The 23,441-nt window shown below is 45.7% G+C and overlaps 1 protein-coding gene across 1 annotated transcript; it reads left to right on the top strand.

Annotated features, from left to right (window-relative positions):
* Positions 1 to 19,290: 19,290 nt before the first annotated feature.
* Positions 19,291 to 20,211, top strand: LOC123346763 (olfactory receptor 14A16-like). Its single transcript, XM_044984226.1, has one exon. The coding sequence runs from the start codon at positions 19,291 to 19,293 to the stop codon at positions 20,209 to 20,211; it is 921 nt and encodes a 306-aa protein (XP_044840161.1).
* The last annotated feature ends 3,230 nt before the right edge of the window (positions 20,212 to 23,441 follow it).

Below are 23,441 nucleotides of genomic sequence, written 5' to 3'. Positions count from 1 at the left end.
CGGCCATGCTGGTTGAGGTGATGGTTCCCCTGTATCTACGGATGTCGTGGCGTGGAAGAGTGTGCTTCACCGGAGGACCAAATAAGGCACCTCTTCCTAGAAACCTCCTGCGGAGGGTATTTGAGGAACTTTTTGACGCATTTGTGGAATTGTCCATGGAGGACTATTGTTCCATCCCAATGTGTGTGGACCTACTGTTCGTATAGTTTCCCGTTAAAGACTTTTAGATATAGTATTTAGATATAGAATTTCTATTTTTTGTATACATGTTTTCGTACAAATAAATGTTTTCTTGTTTATACGACTTACCGCCTGATCCTTCCCCTGACTCTGAGTCCGGGTTAACGGCCGGGGAGGGTTGGTAGGGGATCTCTGTGATGGTGAGGAAGAGATCCTGGCTGTCAGGGAAAGCGGCATTGTGTTCGCTGTCGCCTGCGCCTTCCTCCACGGACCCTTCCTCGTCTTCCCCATCGGCGAACATCGAGTAGGAACTGTCCTGGTTCACTATGCCATCCACTGAGTCCACAGTCACTGGTGGGACAGTGGTGGCAAACCCACCGAGAATGGCATGCAGTGCCTCGTAGAAGCGGCATGTCTGGGGCTGTGCTCCGGAGCGTCCGTTTGCCGCTCTGACTTTTTGATAGCCTTGCCTCAGGTCCTTGACTTTCACACGGCACTGCATTGCATCCCGGCTGTATCCTTTCTGTGTCATGGCTTGGGAGACCTTCTCGAAGGTTTTTGCATTACGCTTGTTGGAGCGCAGCTCCAAGAGCACAGACTCCTCGCCCCACACAGCGATCAGATCCATGACTTCCCGGTCAGTCCATGCTGGGGACCTCTTTCTATTCTTGGATTGCCCGGACTCCTCTGCTGGAGAGCTCTGCATCGTTGCAGGTGCTGCGGAGCTCTCCCCGATGTCCAGCCAGGACGTCAGATTCAAAGTGCCCAGACAGGAAAATGAATTCAAATTTTCCCGGGTCATTTCCTGTGTGGCTGGTCAGAGAATCCAAGCTTGGACTGCTGTCCAGAGCATCAACAGAGTGGTGCAGTGTGGGATAGCTCCCGGAGCTACTAAGTTCGATTTGCATCCACACCTAGCCTAATTCGAGCTAGCAAGTGCGAATTTAGCGTTACTCCACCTGTCGGGGTGGAGTACCAAATTCGAACTAAGGAGCCCCCTAGTTCGAATTAAATGGCTTCCTGGTGTGGACGGTTGAGCGATTAGTTCGAATTAACGCTGCTAAATTCGATTTAAGGTCCTAGTGTAGACCAGGTGTCAGGAGTCTACCCTCACTTGAAACTGGGCGGTTTCAAAGTGAGGACCCGCATGTCTTCCCCCACCCCAAAATCCTAGGGTAGGTCTCCCCTTCGGCTGCCACCACCCGGTCAATTCCGTGGGCCGGGACACCCCTGTTTCCCCCCTTGGGAACACAGATCAATTCACAGAGGAGGAACCTCCCCCCTCCTCCCTCTCTCCAGCCTGCTCTGGAGACAGAGGTGCCTGGATTCAAACGCCTTGAATCTCACACACACAGGGAAGCAGCCCACTTCCCCCTCCCCTTCCCCTGAATTTCCCCAAGGGAAGGAATTAACCAAGTCCAAAGAAAAGAAAAGAATTTATTAAGAGAACAAAAGAAAATATAGAATCTCTATGAATCCAAGCTGGGCACTCATAGGGTATAACCTTATCAATCTCTGGAGAGAATCCCCTCTCCCCCTTTTCTCAGTAAAGCAATATCAGCAAACAGGAATAAAGCATTTCCTTTAGCAAACACACAATTGCAAATATAGAAATCAAATCATAAGACTAATTCGCCTTTCTAATTAATACTCACTATTAATTAGTAGAAACTACTCCAGGAGAACTTGGGGACATGACTGTCCTCTGTTAAATCCAAAAACAGTTCTCACCCAGACAAAGGCTTCCCTCCACAGAGATTTGAAAAAATCTTATCTCTGATTGGTCCTCTGGTCAGGTGGTCACCAGGTACTACATGTTAACCCTTTACAGGTAAAACAGACCTTAACCCTTAACTATCTGTTTATGACACGCCCCCCAAATCGCCAACAGTGGGAACTACTGGTGGTGATTTCCTCCTAGCACTGTAACATAAACAGATAAACAAAACACATGCACTATTACATATACTACTAAGTATGTAAACAACAAGATTTTTGACACTGAAGAACACTTTGTATGCATTTGAGCGGACATACTTGGCATTGTCCTTGCCCATCCTCCCAGTGGAAGGACTTTCCCAACCTGTTTTAGGTTTGTTGACCCCAGAATGCCCACTGGGATGTGAGGGCCCAAGCTTAAGAGCTTGTCCCAGTACTTAGTTGGAACTACCAACTGTCTTTGAGGATGCTGGCCTTCCTGGTGTCCACCAGAAAGAATGTCCTTATATAAAAGTTCTTGTTTTACAACAAACTGGAATTGGGTAGAAGAGCTGAGAGGCGGTGGGTTGCTTCGTGCCGCCGCCCAAGCTTTCTTAAGGCTGTTATCGGCTTCCTGCTCTGTCTGGAACTGTTCCCTTGAGGCGGGAGACACCAGTTCCTTTGGGAGCGATGTAGGTGATGAGGTTGTTTCTATTGACTGTGGACCGCTCGCCGCTGGTGCACAAGGTGATATTTCAGGCTCTGGCTGAGCCTCTTGGGTAGAGTTGTCTGCTGCTTCTGCCAGTTTAGGCCCGTTGGCGCCCCCTGGCGGTGGAGTTGCAAGCGCTGGCGTCAGTGCTGGCGCCGGTTCTGCCGCTGGTTGCTTTTCCAGTTCCGGTCCTGGGACTGGATGTACTATGGCTGCTGTAGTTGTTGGCATGGGATCCGGTTCCACCACCTCTGTCTGGGTCTCTGGTAACACAGACAGGGTCCTGGTGGATGGCTCAGGAACAGGGATGGGAGTGCCTGCTTGTTTGGCCTGGCCGCGGGTGACCACTCCCCCCCTCTTGGCCAGCTGCACATGGTTGGCCAAGTCTTCCCCCAGTAGCATGGGGATGGAATAATTGTAATAGACAGCAAAAGTTCTCTTTCCTGACCAGTCCTTGTACTGGTCTTCAGGGATGCTGTACCCATGGCAGGTCCTTTTAACCTTTTTGAAGAAGGCCTTAGTGTCCTCACCTGCCATGTAGGTGGGAAATTTCTTGGGATGGGGAACAGTGCCTTCTGGTGCTGGCCACACCCCTCTGCAGTCAGTGAATTTTATGTGTGGCTTGCTGGTGTTGCTTTTTGGTGCTGGCCACACCCCTTTGCAGTCAGGGAATTGGTTTCCCCAATTCCTAACCCTCTCTATTCCCGAGAGACTGAATAGAAAAGAAACAAAACCTTTTCATTTGCAAATGTGTAGTTGCTGTTTGCTGATATACTGAGAAGACCCAAAAAAACTGGTTTGTCCTGTTTCTAGCACTTGCTAAGTACCTCACAGTGGGGGTCCTTTCTAACAAGCCTCCTAGAAAAACTTGCACCTCTTTCCTAGCTGTTTTTAAGCAGACAGAAAGAAAAAAAGGAGAAAAAAGAAAAGAAGGAAAAAAATCCTTTTCTAACACAGCCTGTTAGAAACCTTATGCCTCAGCTAAACCCAGCTGAAAATCTGTTTCCAAAAAAACAATCTTCCTAATAAGCCCAGCTGAGCGGCTGGTGCTACTTAGTACCTGCAGAAAAGTGTAGTAAATCCTCTCAGAGATTTGTATTCCCTGGCTCCAGAGGATTTGAAAAGACACAGGGAAAAAAAAATCTGGCTGGAGGGTTTCTGTCTCCCCCCCCCAAACCTATTTTCCCTGTTGGATGGGAATGTACTTTGGCGAGCACTTCCCCCCACCTTAGGAATCCTGAGTGATACCTGATATCACAAAGGAAGGACACACCTGTAGGGAAGAGTTTTTCCTAAGCATAGCCAGCAGAGAAAAAAACTCCTCCAAACCCTGAAAACTGCTTGAAACTTGCCTTTTCCTCAAGCTGCCTGTCCAAGCAACAAGAACGAAAATATGCTTGCAACAAAGCCTGCTGGAAAACTAAATTGCCTCCAGCCAACCTGGCTGAAACTGTAAACTGCCTGTGCTCTGAGTTGCTGTACTCAGCAGCCCAGCTGAAAGGCTGCTGCTAACAATACCCCTGAGAAAAATTTGGTCTATTCCTCAGGGATTTGTGTTCTCCTGTCTTCTGATTCTTTCAAAAGACACAGGGAGAAAAAAAAACCTGGCTGGAGGGTTTCTGTCTCCCCCCCCCAAACCTGTTTTTCCTGTTGGATGGGAATGTACTTTGGCGAGCACTTCCCCCCACCTCAGGAATCCTGAGTGGTACCTCGTATCACAATGGACGCAAGTATCGCTCCACAGGAGGCTTTGTAACAGAAAGCCCTGCAAAAAACTGAAAATACTTCTAACCCTGAAACTGCCTCAGAGTGCCTCTGGTAGAAAAGCCTAGCCTCTCTCTCTGGGTCCGAAACACCACTGCCACCATGTCAGGAGTCTACCCTCACTTGAAACTGGGCGGTTTCAAAGTGAGGACCCGCATGTCTTCCCCCACCCCAAAATCCTAGGGTAGGTCTCCCCTTCGGCTGCCACCACCCGGTCAATTCCATGGGCCGGGACACCCCTGTTTCCCCCCTTGGGAACACAGATCAATTCACAGAGGAGGAACCTCCCCCCTCCTCCCTCTCTCCAGCCTGCTCTGGAGACAGAGGTGCCTGGATTCAAATGCCTTGAATCTCACACACACAGGGAAGCAGCCCACTTCCCCCTCCCCTTCCCCTGAATTTCCCCAAGGGAAGGAATTAACCAAGTCCAAAGAAAAGAAAAGAATTTATTAAGAGAACAAAAGAAAATATAGAATCTCTATGAATCCAAGCTGGGCACTCATAGGGTATAACCTTATCAATCTCTGGAGAGAATCCCCTCTCCCCCTTTTCTCAGTAAAGCAATATCAGCAAACAGGAATAAAGCATTTCCTTTAGCAAACACACAATTGCAAATATAGAAATCAAATCATAAGACTAATTCGCCTTTCTAATTAATACTCACTATTAATTAGTAGAAACTACTCCAGGAGAACTTGGGGACATGACTGTCCTCTGTTAAATCCAAAAACAGTTCTCACCCAGACAAAGGCTTCCCTCCACAGAGATTTGAAAAAATCTTATCTCTGATTGGTCCTCTGGTCAGGTGGTCACCAGGTACTACATGTTAACCCTTTACAGGTAAAACAGACCTTAACCCTTAACTATCTGTTTATGACACCAGGCATTAGAAAATTACAGCTCTTGTCTTAGACCAACCTCCTGTCTTCTTCCTAGACATGACGTCTTCAGGTTAAATGTCTGTAGAAGGGAACTTACCCTGCTCCTGCCCTGAAGGGCTTAAAGCAGCCCTGGGGGAAGGTTGTGCCTGGGAGCTACTGAGCTGGGCTGATTGGGAAGTGGTTGCAGCTGAGCCACGCCCCAATCAGGCCACAACTGGCCTCTATAAAAAGGCTGTGAGCCAGGAGACCAGGCAGTCTCCCTCTGTGTGTAGAGGGAGAAGGGCCTGGCTGCAGGGGTCTAGACACAAAGTACCTGAGTGGAGCAGGGCTGGGGAAAGGCAGAGGAGCTGGGGAGCTCCAGCCTGGAAAGACCCAGGCTGCAGCCTAGCTTTGGGCTAAAAGGTACTGGAGGTTGCAGGGGGCAGCCCAGAGGGAGGCCAAGGCAGCAGGTCCAGATCCAACCTTGCCAGTGATGAGTGGCTGATACTGCAGTCTGCCCCAGGGTGTGGGGGCTAGACAATGACTGGCAGTAGCCGTATAGTGAGGCAAGGTGGGAATAGTGGGTGGGGGTTCCCTGGGGAGGGGAGACCCTAAGACTGAGGGGTTACTGCCAGGGGCAGCACCCCAGGTAAAAGGGCAACAGGTACAGGGAGGGACTCAGGAGCCAGAGGACAGGCGGATCACCTGCCTGCAGAGGATGTTCCGGAGCTGGAACTGAGCTAATTCCCAAGAGTCACCAGCAGGAGGCGCCGCAGGGGTGAGTCCGCACATCTACATGTCAGATACACTGCCTGGAGAAGTGCACTTGCTTTATAGGTACAAAGAAGGAGTTAGTTCCCCAGGGCTCTCAATTAATGACCAAACTAACAAGAGACTTCCAGTCCCTCCCAGTCCGGCATTTCTGTGATTCTAGGATCTCTGGTGGATATTGAAGATCATGAGTCAATGGTCCCATAGCTGCATACCAGGGTATCATTGCCCAGTATAGTCACCTGCACTTCATCACCTAAGGCCTGGTTTTCAAAGGTGCTTAGGTGCATGGTAGGTTTTTCTAAAGGATATAGGTGTCCAAAACTTATTGATTTCAATGGGAGTTAGATGCCTAATTGCTTTTGCAAAACCCACTAGATGCCTAAATACCCCCTGGGTCCTAGATCCATAAAAAGAACCAGGCGTGGTGACCCACAGTGCAGCAACACCTAACTTTTAGGCACCTAGAAAATCACTGGGACAACAATAGGGTCACACAGCCGAAGTCAGGCCTCTGGGCTCCCTATACAACAGATAGAGAGAGACAGACACCCAAGAATGGGAGTCACAAAATCCAGCATGCTAGGAGAGGAGGTGCCTGAGATAGCCGATGGGAGATGCTGAAGAGAGGAGTGTGTGCTAGCTTACAGAGAGATGCCTAAGTCCTGTCAGGGAGGCCCCTGTGTCTGCTAGTGAACCACAAACCAGTGGAAGATAGGCGTGTGCTCCGTCTAGAGCCTGATCTGGTAGTACCCAATACTTGATGACATCAAATGGATACTCCCCTCCAATCAAACATACCTCGCCCTCCCAAACTCCTACCCACCAAAAACATCTGGAACAAAGAAACAAATCAACCAACCAACAAAATACAGTACATCTTCGCTATAACCAACTCCTGGGGATCCAAGCCATTTGTTTGTTAAAGCCACAGGTCCAGTATAGCAAAAGAGCCCTGCTGCTGGGGGTAGCAGCTGACACCTTGAGTCACATGGCCATGGTGGAGGCTGATAGCTCTTCCAGCCCTGGGTCAGTAGTGGGGGCAGAGAGCTCCTCTGGCCTCGGGACTGCAGCAGGGGCACAATTTTTACTCCCCACCCTGAAAAAAGGAGAAGAACCAGAGACCCCATGTGTGACTTTGATATGATAACTGTTTTTATGTGGAAAGTGCTCTGATACCATGGTGATGGGTGGCAGTACAAAATCCTCAGACTGATCGATTGATCAATAGATGGAGGGGAATGTATGGGGATGGATGGATAGCGAGACATTATAAATTCTTGGAGGATAGATCCATCAATGGCTATTAACCATGAGGGTCAGGGATGCAACCCTGTGCTCTGGGTGTCCCTAAGCCTCTGGATGCCAGATGCTGGAATTGGACAACACGGAATGGGTTACTCAATAATTGTCCTGTTCTGTTCATTCTCTCTGAAGCATCTGACATTGGCCACTGTGCGAACACAGATATATTTATAGGTGTAAATTTATAGTAACTCCATTGACCTGAGTGCAGTTTTTCTAGGTATTTACACCAGTATAAATACCTCAGTGTGCATAAACGGATTGCACATTATGTTCTCATGGAGACAATAATGTCAACAGTTGATTATATTTATAAAGAAACACAGAATGAGACGATGGTCATGGGAGAAATATGGCCATTTTATTTTTTTGGAGAATAGCCTTAACCCAATCATTTTCCATAGGGCAGCTTTGATATCCTTGTTCCTCACGTTATAAATGATCTGATTCATCATGGGAGGCACCACGGAATATAAAACAGCCACCATGAGATTCAGACCTGAGACTGAGCTGGAGGTGGGTTTGATATAGGTAAAACTAGCAGTGCAAACAAACACGGAGACCACAATGAGGTCAAGGATGCAGGTGGAGAAGACTTTATGCCAGCCCTGCTCAAAGGGAATTCTCAGCACTGTTTTGAGGATCAGAATATAAAACACAATTTTATATATATTTAAAAAAGCAGTTTAAGGCAAAGTACACACTAAAGGCAATAGCCCCAATTTCACTGAGATATGAGTCATAGGAGGCAAGTTTGAGGAGCTTGAGGGTTTCACAGAAGAACTGCTCCATCTCATTGTCTCCACAGAAGATTATTGCAAATGTGTTCCCAGTGTGCAGTGCAGAATTGAGAACACCACTGATCCAGATACTGGCTGCTATTTGGACACAAGCTCTCCTGTTCATCATTGACTTGTAGTGCAGTGGTTGGCAGATGGCAATGTACCAGTCGTACGCCATGATGATTAGTAAGGGAGGCTCAGCTGTAGCAAAGAAAAGGAAGAAAAAGACTTGGATGATGCATCCGTAATATGAAATGACCTTGGTGCTCATGAGGGAATTGGCCATTGTTGTGTATTTGGTTGTCATGGTTTTTGTTCCTATGGCAATTGTTTTAGATTATTAGGGGATAGCCCAGCCAGCTTCAGCCGGTTGGGTGAGCTCTGTGTCTGTAAATAAAATGGTAGTTTTGTTAGCTGTCTCTGTCTGGCCTCAAGTGATTTCTTCCTAAACCGGCTGCCCCCAAGGATATAACAGCCATAGACTTGGGATCGACAATGGAGATGCAGCCAAGGTCTAGGATGGACAGATTCATCAGGAAGAAATACATGGGGGTGTGAAGATGGTGGTCGAGGGCTATGGCTTTGATGATGAGAAGATTCCCAGTCAGGGCTACCAGGTAAATTCCTAGAAACACCATGAAATGCAAAATCTGCCTCTCCCGAATGTCAGAGAATCCCAGAGAAGGAACTCGATCACGGTGATTTGGTTGGACATTTTCTTCCTCAGTACATCATGTAATGGCTGTGAAGGGAAGGACAAGGGCAATGGCCAGGGTTTGGCTGCAGTCAGTATAGGCCTCGCTAGAGCCCTAGGCATAACTAACAGTGTGAACCAATGGCTGCAAATAAAAAGAGATTAAATAGAATGTATGGCTTTGAAATTATTATATTATTGGACAATATTTTCATTCCCCAGGCTTTCTTAAAGCTCAGTTTCCAATTATGCGTGGTCAGAAATTTTCACTTAAATTGTTTTCAAAGGAAAATTGTGTTTTCAATTAATTGTGTTTTCATAGAAAGTCTCAGGTATCCTCAAATATATTTCATGGATACTTCATGAAATATATTTGAGGATACCTGAGACTTTCTATATATACACATAGGAATACTGAAAACTCATTTTTTGGGTGAATCTAGGCAGAAAAAAATTAGTTTTGCTACAAAAAATGTTTGTTTCTCACTTGCCAAAACATGAAAAATTGGAGATTTTGGGGAGTCTATGAAAACCCAATTTTTTTTATTAAAAAAAACTGCTGATAGGCCCTAGATGGTTGATTGACTTGATAGCAAAAGTCTTAAGGAGTTCCAACATAATTCAAATTTATGTTCTTAAATTATCCCTGTATATTAATGCTCTAACATATTTAATTGAAATGGTAAACTTACTGTGCTGGTCTTTGTGGAATTTTTCCTAGCTTGCGATGCATTTGAGCCTCCAGTGTTAGGAATCATCGGTCATATCTATCTAGCTATCTAGCTAACTATCTATGCACCTACTGCTAGGATTGTTTGGTTAGCCCTCTCTCTCATGTCCCCATCACTGTATTATCCAGCAGCCGCTGTCGTGTCCCTTTGCTGGATGTCCTGAGTTGCCAGGGTCTCTGCAGTTCCTAGGAGACAGGGATCTACTCTGCAGATGTGCGCTCCCTGCTCCCCTCCTCAGGCAGGCTTGGCTGAGAGGTGATGGAATAAATGGGATGAGGGACTGAATGCGCCCCCCCAGCTCTAGAGAGGGCCAGGCAGAGAAAGGAGGAGAGTGGTGTGGGAAGGAAGTGGTGGCCAAAGCTGGCCAATGGAGAGAAGCAGGAGAGAATGTCTGGTGTTTAGAGGCGGGACAGAAGGAAGCAGGGATGGGGGGCTGTTCTCTGGGGCTTGGGCCATGTCAGGGGAGTGGGGCTGAGCAGAGGAGAGGACTTGTGGGCAGAGGGGTTCAGCCGGGATCTCTGAGGAAGCTGAGTCAGACACTCTGGGTGGAGAATTGGTTCTGGCCATGGGAAGGGGAATCTCAAAGAACAGGGACTGAGAGCATCCGTGAGTTGGAGGATTGTAAGAGGGGAGGGAGGGGATTAAGGGTTGGGGGGGTTGTTTGGGGGTCTGGGCTGTGTGAGGCAGAGGGAAGGAGACATCTGGGGGCTAGAGTAAGAACATTCAGGGGGTGGAGGATGTGGCAGAGTTTGGATTCAAAGGGCGTGAATCTTCTCTCCCTGAAACCAGACATACTCCAGTATAACACCATGGACTTACCGTGAGATGAGTGACAGGGGAATCAGCCCCATTGACTCAAGTGGGGTTACTCCTGATTTACACTAGGCTGAGTGAGAGGAAAATCAGTTGACTGCAGTGGAGTATTTCTAACTTTTCTTATAGTTGGTGTATTTTGGTGCTGATTTATTGTGCACAGCTAGAGATCAGACCGGGGCTCAGATCCTCACACCAGGGTCTCCAAAGCTCAAGGGCCACCCCAGCAGAGTGCAGTCCACCCACTGGGCCTCAGGGGGAAATAAAGTCAGTGTTATTAGCCACAGTGTTTAGTTCTCAGTGAGGTGCGTCAGCCTTTGCAGTGCTTGGGGTCGCGCTGAACGGATTGCACTGTGCATGTGCATGGCGAGAGGAGGAGCTGGATGAAAGCTGTTTCTGACTCACAGCCCCACAGCTGCTGAAAGAAGAATGTTCTGGCCAACAAACCAAGGCCCTTTGACTTAAAATATAACCCTGGGCAGAAATCTGTGACTAAAAACAGGAGGCATCTGCCTCTGTTGAAGGGTTTCTAATCTTGGGGAACTGTCACTTTAGCACAGCCGAATATTGAGAAGGTGCTGACACTATTTTTGAAATGAAAATACATAACCCATACACATGCTCACTGGGAAGGTGATGATTGGGGGCAGAAGAGTTGGTGAGAAAGGAAGAGAGGAGTTTTAGGGGCAGTGAAAGGAGGAGTGATTATTGGGAGAAGGATAAATAAGGAGGGTGGATAGGAGATGAGTTGGGGGTCAGGAGACGGTTTGGGGGTCAGGAGATGGGGAGGGTAACATGAGGGTGAGTGACAGCAGCCTTGGGGAAAATGGGGAAAGGAGCACCTGACATCCCCACATTCCCCTCCCATGTCTGTGCCAATATCTGGGGGTTCCCAGATATGGGGGTCCAATGCTCACTGCTCACCTCACATAATCTTGGGATCATGTGTGCGGGGTCTAGGGAAGCGCTGCCCCTTGGGGTGTGAAGCTGAGAAGAGGCACATGTGGAGCGTGCACCAACAACACTGTGAAGACCCTGCTGGCACTGGGGTGCTGATACAAGTGGAGCAGTTCAGGCTGCACCGTCTCCTGGAGGGGTTCTCACTCTGCTCAGAATAGCTCATTAAGATAAATAGGCCACTTCACTGGCAGACAGATGTGTCTGGCTTTGTGCTGCACTTATGGAGAGGTTCTGGAGGTGGATGTAAGAGGAGGCCAGACAGGCACAGAATACAGCTCCTGTCCAGAAATAAAATAAAGTAATGGAGATATACCTATCTCCTAGAACTGGAAAGGACCCTGAAGAGTCATTGAGTCCAGCCCCCTACCTTCACTAGCAGGACCAAACACTGATTTTGCTCCATATCCCTAAGTGTCCCCCTCAAGAATTGAAATCACAACCCTGGACTTAGCAGGCCAATGCTCAAACCACTGTGCTATCCCTCCCCCCATGGTGGATCTGAAAAGTTCCTTTTGCATCTTTCGTCATCCTTATGTACTGCTATCTACAGCCACCACAAGGACCACTTACTCCTACCAACATTTTTTTTCTCTTCAACCAGCTAGGAAATTAAATAGCCAAAAACTTCATTGAAACAGAGTTAAGGTCTCCCAGTGAGAGCTCATGTCTGTCCAGAAGGTCCAATTCAGCAAAACTCAAACTTCTGAAAACTAGGACATACAGAATTAAAGTAAATGCTCACATAACCTTAACTCTGCCCCCTTTGGGCTATGCCCCACAACACCTGTAATACCCACACTCCCGCTCTGCCTTGTCACTGAGATGGACAGATGTTCCCTGTGCTTGCCCTACACTCAAACACTGGACCTGCTCCCCCACAGAATGCCACATTGGTACAATTTAACTACATCCCCTTTTACCGCCCCTTCACACTTGCACACATAAGACCACCTAAACCTCTACTTCCCCCTACCCCTCATTAAACCCAGAGCCTGCTCTCATATCCCCCCTCACTGCTGAGAAGATGACCCCAGGGCCCTGCTACTGACATGACCTACACAATTCTGTATTGAAATGATGCAGACAGGTCCCTCAAGGGACACATGTACCTCTTCCCTTTGGTCCCACACATGGGGTGTGGGGGTGAGACCAGAGCTACCTATATCACAAACACAGGTCTATGGTGCTCCTCAACTAATCCCCAGAGCTCCTCATATCACAAACACACCACTCTTCTCCCTCCACCATTCAAGTAAGCTACATCTAACACAAGGAATGCAGCTGGAGTTTAATGCAGAGAAATCCATGGGGCTATTATCAGCTCCTGGGGGCAGAGTTAAGGTTGTATGAGCTTGTTCCGCAATTTATAACTATAGATCAATACATCAGCTACATATATTCCAAACCCAGTTGTCTTCTCTCACAAACCTTGGAGAAAGGCAAAAATGCTACCCAGGAAAACGGACCTGGAGCCAATACACAACAGGCATCCGACCCCAAAGCATCTCAAAGGTGGTAAGAAAAATAAGCCACCACACTGCTTTGGCCTCATTCTAGGAGAAAGCAGGCCCTGTGCAGATTTTGCACAGCTGCCACTTTTTCACCAAAGATAGGTAATAATAATATTGGGTGTGTTCTGATGGCAATATAAATAAATAATCTCATGTAGGAGAAATGACAGCAGCCCTACACATTCCTTAAATGTCACAGTGATGGATATACATAGTTCAGACAGAAGGTTTAAGACAGTGGGGCAACAGATTATATATGGGAATAAAGAGATAGATCATGCAAGTGCCTCAGCACCAAGAAGCAAGCAGACTTCCGATGGGTTCCCATGTTTCCATTTCAGTGCTGGGGAGCTGCTTGTGGGAGAGGGTTGTAGACAGCCCCCCCGCCCCCCTCCATGCATTGCCAATTCTCAACTCATATTCCCAAGTGTGGGAACTGATGCCTTGGCCCTCAAAGTGTTTTGTTCTCATTGCCAAACTCAGATCTGGTTCCTTGTTTTGTAACATCACTATACACAGTACACCATCTAAACTGGGACATAAAGGTGTTGTGTTTGTGTGTGAGAGCTAGCGAGTGTGTGCTATAATTGTTTTTGTGCTGGGGGAAAGAGTGTGTTTGGTGCATTTACAGTGGTGTTTTAGAGTGAGTGTTTGCTTGTTGGATAATACATGTGTGCCTGCTTGTGTGAAGAGTGTGTGTGTGTGTGTGCATCAGTGTATGGAAGATACTGCGTGGATGTTTGTGTGAGTTTGACCTTCCTCCTTCTTTATTGCTCCTAATCTAGCACATCAAATTCTCCATGATACGTGGGAAGCAAAATCCAAATAGAGCTGGGCGAATAATAGATTTTTCATTTCACTGGCAATTTTGAAAAATCAGAAAAAAATAATTGTGGGTCAAACTGAAAATGGTATTTTCCAAACTTCAGGTGAATCAAAAATTCAAAAACAATTTTGTTTCAGGTTTCATTTTCACAAAATCTAAACATTTTCTTTCAATGTTGACCATATTGTGAAGTAAAATTAAGGAAAAATTTTAAATGAAAAGTTGTTTTGTCCTGGTCAATCAAAATGTTTCATTCCAAAAAGGGAAATTGTTTTACACTTCAACGGACAATGCCATTTTTTTAACCTCTGACCAGTGCAAATTTTAAGAATGGGCTTAATTCTTCTCTCACACTGGTATAAATCCATTGAATCTACTTGAGTGTCAGTGGATTTACTGCAAATTTACGTCAGTCTAAACTAGGAGCTGAACGTTTCTCTGGCAGCTTGATCAACATGCCCAGGTTTTTTTAACTGTTTATTTAGGAAGTTTTAACAAGTTTACAAATCCTTGTCCTGTAAATATCAGAAACAAAACAATCATTACAACAGTGAACTTTGGTTTAAAGAGACATCAGACAGGAATATACTCACCAGATCTTTCTATTTAACAGGCTTTTAACATAGTACAGAGTGAGAATCATTATAACTCCTATGTCATTTCTGTTGATTTTATTAAAGTGAGTGACATTTCTGTATTCACATATTAACAGACCAGTTATGTCTAACAAATGGTCAGATGCAAAGAATTGGACAGCTGTGCTTTCTTTTTGTTTTGGTTTGGTTTTTTTGTTTGTTTGTTTTTGTTTTGTTTTTGCAGGAGAATATACTTTGAGCACTGAATAACAGGTAACCAATTATCTAAGTATCTATCTGTCCTCTGTCTATTTTGCTGAATATGTAATTGTTGTGTTAATTTTTCCATAACCAACCTCCCATATTGTTTTGAACCATTCCTCAATGGTTGAACTATTTTCCCATTGAGAGGTTACTAATAGCTGAGCAGTTACTAGCAAGATCAAAGGTTAATTTTTCATTTCCTTTTGTGTGACCATTTCCACCAGGAAGCCCCAGGACGATCACCAGAAGGTTATTAGATCATAAATATCCAACAATTGGGTCATTTTTTATGGATTGTGTACAATACTCACTAGTGACTGGACATGTCCAACGTATCAAATCTCCTCTTTCACCACAATTTCTCTAACATTTATCCCCATTTAGTCCATATATATATATATATACATCTCAGCCTCAATATAATGCTGTCCTCGGAGCTAAAAAATCTTACCGCGTTAAAGCTGAAACCACATTATATTGAACTTGCTTTGATCCACTGGAGTGCACAGCCCTTCTCTCCCCCCCCCCCCCCGAGCACTGCTTTACCGCGTTATATCCGAATTCGCGTTATATCGGGGTAGAGGTGTATATAGATACTTAACCTGGCTGTGTGAGGTACCATTCAAACAGTATTTTAAATAAATTTTCTTGTATTGTGCTACAGACTGAGGTTGCTGGTCCTCTTTTCCAGATCAACCCCCATTCCTCTGCGTGCCTGTTTTTTTAACTGTTCCTCATAGGTCAGATTATCTAAACCTTTGATCATTTTTGCTGGTCTCCTCTGAACTCTCTCCAATCTGTCCACATCTTCCTCAAAGTGTGGCACCCAGAACCAGACACAGTACTCCAGCTGAGGCCTCACCAGTGCCAAGTAGAGCGGGACAATTACTTCCCGTGTCTTACATACAGCACTCTTTTTAATACATGCAAATACAAATTATATTTTCGCAATTATGTCACATTATTGACTCATATTCAATTTGTGATCCATTCTAGCCCTTAGATCCTTTTCAATTATGCCACCACCTAGCCAGTGATTCCCCATTTTGTAGTTCTACCTTTGATCTTTCCTTGGTAAGAGAAGAACTTTGCACTTGTCTTTATTAAATTTCCTCTTTTTTGATTTTAGACTAATACTCCAATTTGTCAAGGTCATTTTGAATTCTGATCCTGTCCTCCAAAGTGTTTGCAGCCCCTCCCAGATTGGTTTCATCTGCAAGATTTATAAGCAAATTCTCTCCTCCATTATCCAAGTTGTTAATAAAAATATTGAATAACGGCCTTAAAAATCCCACCAGAAAAAAATTGCAGGTTTTGATTGTAAAACTATGAGTGGAGATTTTCACCTAGGGGACTGGGATATCAAATTCCCATTAAAAGTAATTGGAATTTTGGTGGCCATGTTGGCCCCTCTATGAACTCAAAATAGCCTACATCGCCAAGAGAGAGGTGGAGTTGTGCTACTCTGAGGTGTTGCCTAATTCAGCTAAAATCTCTTGGAAATGATTTTAATAGATTTAGTCAAAAACAGGGGAGAGGATCAGAATCCTTCTACACCATTATTTAAAGAAAAAAATATTTTTTTAATTCATAGAAATTTTGAATCTTTTAAAAAAATATCTACCATTTTGTGAGGTTTTGGGAGAAATTTTGTTCCTATTTTTGGTTGAGATCAAATTAGATTAATAGATTCCAAGGCCAGAAGGGACCATAGTGACTGTCTAGTCTGACCTCCTGTATAACCCAGCCCACAGAACATCCGCAAAATAATACCTAGAGCAGATCTTTTAGAAAAACATCCAATCTTGATTTGAAATTGTCAGCGATGGAATCGACAAAATAAGTAATTAATAATAAACTAAGAGAGATAGTCAAAGAAGATTAATGGAGCTGGGCACTTCTCTCCTGTCCAAAGCCAATGGGATTTAGACACACAAATCCAGTAGGATCTTTTGAATATTCCAGCCTATCTGGATTATGAGAGCATGCAGTTACTTTGTAGTAAATAAAACTCTATGAGGGGAAGAAACTCATCTTCTTCACGCAATAGACCATTCACAAGATGATGATGATGATGAGACTCCACCATGAGCAGGTTATTTGAGCACTGTCCTCTATAGGTCCTCTTAGACTTTCCTCTGAATCAGGTGGTACTGGTCACAAACTGAGGAAAGGAGCAGTGAAGGGCCTGAACAAAGCCAGAGGAATAGCTGGGATCAGATCTCAGGACATCTTGGACCTTAGCTTTTAATCAATTAATTAATTAATTATCTGATACTTGAACCTAATGTGAGAGGCCATTATATTAGGTAAGACACAGTATCCTCCCCAAGGAACCTACAGTAGAAAAGACAGGCAAAGGGAGGAAGGGAAAAAACAGCCCTAGAGAATGACTTTCTCAAGGTAACACAGCAGGTCAGAGGCAGGAACAAGACCTGTGTGCCCTTAGTGTTTGACTCACAATCTTTCCTTTAGATCCTGCTGCCTCATTGTAATTGTGTTTATTTTTGTTTCTGAAAACTCTTCAGGGAAGTAGAGGGCAAGAGAAATTAATTGTTGCCTCTGGGCTGTTGAGGGCTCCAGGGAGTGAGTCCAACAAGCCCAAAGAAAACAGACATGGATAAATCACCTTCCTGCAGCACCAGCCTTTTTGACACACAGCTTATCTGCAGACAGCACAGATCTCAGTGTATTTCCAGCAGCTCAGCCTCAGTGTGGTGGAGGCCTCTCATAGTAAAATGATAAGGGCATTAGATAGAGAGATTGACTGATACAGGGGCATGCATGGGGCTAGAGAGACAGGAGTAACCATTTGCAGTGTGTAGCTGGAGGAGAAAGGATATCCACACAGACCAGCTCCGTAAGTTTGCTCTTGCAATGAAATATATTTGTGGGTCACACAGTGGCACTTTAAGGATGAAATTGTGAGTGACAATAGTTTTTTTTATTCATAGTGTCACTCTTACATCAATTTGGGCATGGGAAACTGAGGCAGTCCAAAGCATTTACCTTAGGAAAGGGAGTGAGGGAATTGATCAAATTGACACACATATTTTTTTAGAATGTGACTAACACTATCAGCTCATTGTTATTTTTCTCTCTGTATACATTAGTTTTTTGTTATTGCTGTCTGTCTGTCTATTTATACTTTTCTCTCTATATTACTTTGTTTATACTTCTCTATCTACCTGTTAGTTTGGGTTTGTTCTGTGTTTCTCTCTCACTCTCTGTATCTGTTCCTTTCTTACTCGTGTCTCTTTGTTAGTTTGTTGTTAGATCTATCTATCTAGCATCAGCTTGTGTCTAGTTCTCAGTTTATTGTTTCTTCGGTCTATTAAATTGCTGCAAGAGCAGTTGAGTCAAGTGGGTTACAGTAGTGGGGACTAGGAGCCTGGACTCCTGGGTTCTCTCCCCAGCTCTGGAAAGAGATTGGGGTCTAGTGGGTAAGAGTAGCAGGGATTGAGAGCCAGGCCTCCTGAGTTTTATGTGTGGCTCTGAGAGGAAATTCAGTCCATGGTGGAGCGGACAGGAGCCAGAACTGGGGGTTCTATTTCTGTCTCTAATAAGGAGTATGGGACAGGCACCCCTCATAGCTTGAAGCTGAGTGGTTAGGGCACTTTGCTGGCTTGTGACAAACTCAGGTTCAGTTCTTCCCTCTGACTGATGATGAGAAGGGATTTGAATTCTCAATTTACAGGAGGGTGCCTGAGCCGCTAGGCTATGAGCTGTTCTGAAATGATTGTCTCAGTCTCTCCTCTTCAAGCTGCTCCACGTTGTATCAATAATTAAATAATCAATGGAGCAGGGACTTGAACTCTTCCAGACACCAGGTGAGTGACCCAAGTACCACGCTGGAGAATCATTCTCTCTCACATGCACTGGCCCAATGACTCTCCATTGTCATTCGCAGCAGTCATTCCTGATGGCAATGGAGAGTCACTGGGACAGAGGCTGAGATGCAATCTGATGTAATGGTTAGAGGAGGGAACTGAGAGTTGAGACATGTCACTTGTGTTCCCAGCTCTGGGAGGGAGTTTAGTCCAGTGGGTAGAGCCAGAACTCCTGGCCTGTATTTCCAGCTCCGGGAGGGGTGTTATATTTAGTGGGTTAGAGCAGATGGTGAACTGGGAATCAGGACTCCTGGGTTCTCTTCCAAGCTCTGGGAAGGCTGTTAGTTGAGTGGACAGAGAAGCTGGAGGGGAGCCGGAACATTTGTCTTTCGCAATGAGCATGAGAATCAAGCTAGAACGGGGGGAGGGGCATCAGGACTCCTGAGCTGCATTCCTGTCTCTTGTTCACTGTATAATTATGGCTGGGTTTGGTCACCTCCATGTGAGATGCTCCTCCCATTTAGAGCAGTATAAATTTGGAGTAATTCCATGGCATGCAGTGAATTTACCCCACATTTGCAGCAGTGGCCCTGACAGCAGAATCTGGCCAGGCAGACCCCTGATTCCCCTTGGTAAATTGAGAATAGTAACGTTTATACACCATTATCCAGAGTTTGCCCACCTCTGGGTGACAAAGGTATACAAATACCTCAAAACATTTGTTCCTAATTCTCCTCTCCATGACCTTGGTGTAAATTATGAGTAACTGCACTGGAGTCCATTGAGTTGATTCTATTTTCTCTCACCCCAGTGTAAATCAGGAGTAACTCCACTGGAGTCACTGGGACTGTTTCCTCCATCTTCATTCCCATATTACACCAATCTTCACAAGCTAAGGGTCTGACTCAAGGAAATTAAGGTGGATGTCTCAAAAGGAGAGGTATTTTACTGATCTAATCCTGGCCCTTGTTCTTGTCCCTCCCTCTCCAATCACCACACAATGTCCTGAGAAAGAAAATGTCCAACCAAACCACTTTGACCGAGTTCCTTCTCCTGGGATTCTCTGATGTTTGGGAGCTGAAGATTTTGCACGTTGTGGGGTTTCTAGTGCTTTACCTGGCAGCCCTAATGGGGAATCTTCTTATCTTCATGGCCATAGCCTTCGACCACCACCTTCACACTCCCATGTACTTCTTCCTGATGAATCTGTCACTCCTAGACCTTGGCTCCATCTCTGTCACTGTCCCCAAATCCATGGCCAACTCCCTCATGAACACCAGGTCCATTTCCTATGCTGGATGTTTTGCCCAAGTCTTTTTCCTCCTTTTCTTTTTTGGAGCGGATTTTTCCCTTCTCACCGTCATGGCATATGACCGATATGTTGCCATCTGCCAACCACTGCATTATGAGACAATGATGAACAGCAGAGCTTGTGTCCAAATAGCAGCTGGTGCCTGGATCAGTGGAATTCTCTACTCTGTGCTACACACCGGGAACACATTTGCATTGACCTTCTGTGGAGGCAACATGGTGGATCAGTTCTTCTGTGAGATCCCCCAGCTTCTCAAGCTTGCCTGCTCTAACTCATATCTGAGTGAAATTGGGGTTCTTGCCTTTAGTGTGTGTTTAGTCTTAGGCTGCTTTATTTTTATCACTGTGTCATATGTTCAGATCTTCAAATCAGTGCTGAGAATCCCCTCTGAGCAGGGCCGGCATAAAGCCTTCTCCACCTGCCTTCCTCACCTCACTGTCGTCTCCTTGTTTGTTTGCACTGGCATCTTTGCCTACTTGAAACCCACCTCCAACTCTCCATCTCCTCTAGATATTATGGCGACAGTTCTCTATTCTGTATTTACACCAATCATGAATCCAGTTATCTACAGCATGAGGAACAAAGAGATCAAAGCTGCCTTGAGGAGACTTAGCGGGTGTAGGTAAATCAGCAATAATTTTTGTTTTCGTTTTTCTCTAATTAAAGTTTGCTCACAAAGTATCTGTTCATTAATGTCAGTTATTTCTATGACCTTGCACTCAAACACATCTGATTTTTGCACCAATGCAAATCCAGATTAACTCCGTTGATGTCACTGCCACTATGGTGATTTACACTAGTAGAAAATCTGGTCCAGTTTTGGAGTTAAATGGGTGTAAATTGTGTGTGCAAATCAGACTTTCATTCTATGCCAAACAATACCCGTTGCACAGCTTCGCCACTACCACCTGTTCCGTGGCCACTGAAAATAATGATGGGAGTTGTCTTGCTTCTGTATAAATTAGGAGTGGTTTAATTGGAACCAGAGGAGTCAGACTGGTTTAAGACTGGCATAGATGAGAAGACATTTGGGGTAGCTCTTCAACACATGTGTAATTCCATTGACTTTGGTGGAACAAAAGCAATTTGCAGAATCTGTGAATCTGACCTACTGCCTCTAGTGGAACTGTATATCCATTGCCACCAGCTGGGGACTGGGCCCATTGTCTTATAAACCATCATTCATGGCCTAACCACTAGAGGAAGACAAGGAGTCAGACTATGTTAGCCTGGCTCACATGTACATTCGGGTGTGAGAGAGATGGAAAGACTGGCTAGAAATTACTGGGAGGTTTCTAACCACCAGCAGGGGGAGATTCTGGAGCAGTAGTTATGGGGGTCCAATGACTGAATTTGTTTGAAGAGAGATCTGGACACATGCCTGACTGGGATTGTATGAGGGGGCTGCTTGTGATGGTGAGGGCAGCCCTAGCTGGAGATAGGCCAATGGGTGGGATGTGCCAGTGCTCTGAGGTGTCATTGAGCCATTCTCTCTCACTCGGGAGCTTGGTTGGCTTGGTCTTGCCCACATGCTCTAACTGATCACCATGTGGGGGTCAGGAAGGAATTTCCTCCCCAGTAAGATTGGCAGGGACCTTGCGGGAGGTGGGGTCTGCATTCCTCTGCAGCCTGTGGTGTGGGTCACTTGCCAGGATTTTCTGGATATATCTCAATCATTTCCCTGCCATTGCAGGGGCTTTGGGCACTGGTGCACCTTGGTTTCTCCTATTGTCTGCCAGTGGCACAGAACCGTCTAATCTCTTGAGAGCTGTGACACTTTGGTCTAATTTCAGTGGTTGGGTTTCGTCTGTGGATGCCGGGTGGTGTTGTCATAGTGCAGGTCAGACTGGATGATCTGGTCATTCCTTCTGGCCTTGAACTCTATGACTGTGAATTTATGGATGTTCATGTATGGGGAAGAGAAGAAGGGGCCACACAGAGAATAAACTCCAGTAGAGTCCATAGCGTTGCATTAGTATATCTGTCTGTGTCTCCCTGTCGTCCTGGCTGAGGGAGGTGACTCTAGCTCAAATGAAGCCTTTGACTCTTGCAGCTGTGCAGTGTTGCTGTATAAACCCCACCCATGGGCAGTGCAGGCTATGAGGCCTCTCTGTGCCCCACCTAGAGGATAGGAGGCTGTCAGGCAGCCTGGCTGTTCAGCTCAAGCTGTAGAAACTTGTACTTTGGGCCCTAGATGTCTCTGGTTGAGTCCCCCGGGTGCCAGCCTAGTTTAGATGGTGACTCTCGCATATGCGGAAGTGGCCTGAGAACTTCAGGGGACCTTATTCCTGCACTAATCAGAGGCTGATATTGCCTGACAAGCTACTGCAGAACAACAATGGGAGTGAGACCTAAGGGGGAAGAATTCTTTAGAGAGAGGAGGAGCAGTTTTATTCCTGGATCATCTCAGCAATGCCCATTCCTAGTCTCTCTGCGCTCTGGAGACCAAAGATGCATGGCATGGGCATGGGTGTGTGTGTTGCTTTCACCTCAGGTTGGTAGAGCTGGTCAAAGTAACTCATCAATGGAAAATGGTTTCCTCACCCTATTCGTGATAGATGTTGCTATGTTTTTAGCTGAGTTAAACAATCTGTCAATGGCTTGGAAAAATCTTGCCCCCCTGTTCCCTCGACTTGGTTGGCCATTGACACATTCCCAGAGTACCAGACATTCTGGTATTTCTGGGAAAGCTGAGGTTCCACCCTAGCTTGCAGGTCCCCACGAGCCAGTGTGAACTTGCATGCAACTCTTATCTGTGATACTGGACAAAACCACATCTGGTTTTGTCTCAGTATCAGATAGGGGACTAGCCACACAAAATGGGGATTATCCAGATTAAAACCAAATGTATGGCCAGCTACCCCAACCCGCCATGCTCTTCCCTCCCAAACAGCTTCTGCACAGATTCCTAGATACCTCCTCTGACAGGAATATGTTCCAACAAACTGGATCTCCTGCATAAAGTTCCAGAGGCACTGGTGGTGGGTATATTGTCCAAGAGTGAACACCGTGGCTCCCTTCTGGAGTAGGGCCTAATGTAGTTAAAAGAGTCCTTGGGAACTTGCATTTAACTCCTCACGTCTCTTAGAAAATTGCAGCTCTAGTCTTAGACCAACCTCCTGTCCTCTCCCTAGACGTGGCACCTCCGGGTTAGGTGTCAGACACACTGACTTGGAGGAGTGCACTTGCTTTATAGGTGAACAGAAGGATTTAGTTCTCAAGGGCTCTCAGTTAAGGACCAAACTAGCAAGAGACTAAAAACAGGCTTTAGTTTAGAATTTTAAAGGTCCCTAGGAGATCGGGACCCTAGATCTCATCAATGGAAATTTTTGCAGAATATTCATAGAATTTAAGGCCAGAAGGGATCATTAGCTCACCCAGTCTGAGTCTTCTGACCTCCTATAGATCACAGCCCATTTACCATGTCTTGAGCCCAATAACTTATGTTTGAGGAATGCAAGAGAGGGTTTGGAATCCCCATCACTGGAGGGTTTTTTTGGAGAACAGGTTGGACAAGCACCTGTGAGGGCTGGTCTACATTCTTAGGAATGACAATTCTCCTATTGCGACAATGGAGAGCTATTTTCCAAGAGAAGAGTGAGGTTATATCTACACTACAAGCCAGGGGAGTGAGTCCCAGCTTGGGTCCATGTCCTTGAGATGCCTCGATGAGAGCTAGCAGAAGAATAAATACTGTTTAGTTATGGTAGTGTGGGCAGCCATCCTGAGTAGATGACCCTGAGGTTCAGACAAGACACGTGGCATGACTAAGCTATGGTTCTACCCATGCTACTGCAGCTGCACTGTGATTTATACTCATACATCTAGCCCTAGCTTGTAGTGTAGTTGTAGCCTA

This window comes from Mauremys mutica, chromosome 12 (assembly GCF_020497125.1).
Source record: "Mauremys mutica isolate MM-2020 ecotype Southern chromosome 12, ASM2049712v1, whole genome shotgun sequence".
In the NCBI taxonomy this organism is placed as follows: domain Eukaryota; kingdom Metazoa; phylum Chordata; order Testudines; family Geoemydidae; genus Mauremys; species Mauremys mutica.
Note: the sequence above shows the minus strand (reverse complement) of the source record. Positions and strands in the feature narration are given on the sequence as shown.

Coding starts and splice junctions, on each gene's coding strand:
- LOC123346763 (XM_044984226.1), top strand. CDS start 19,291: ATGTCCAACCAAACCACTTTGACCGAGTTCCTTCTCCTGGGATTCTCT.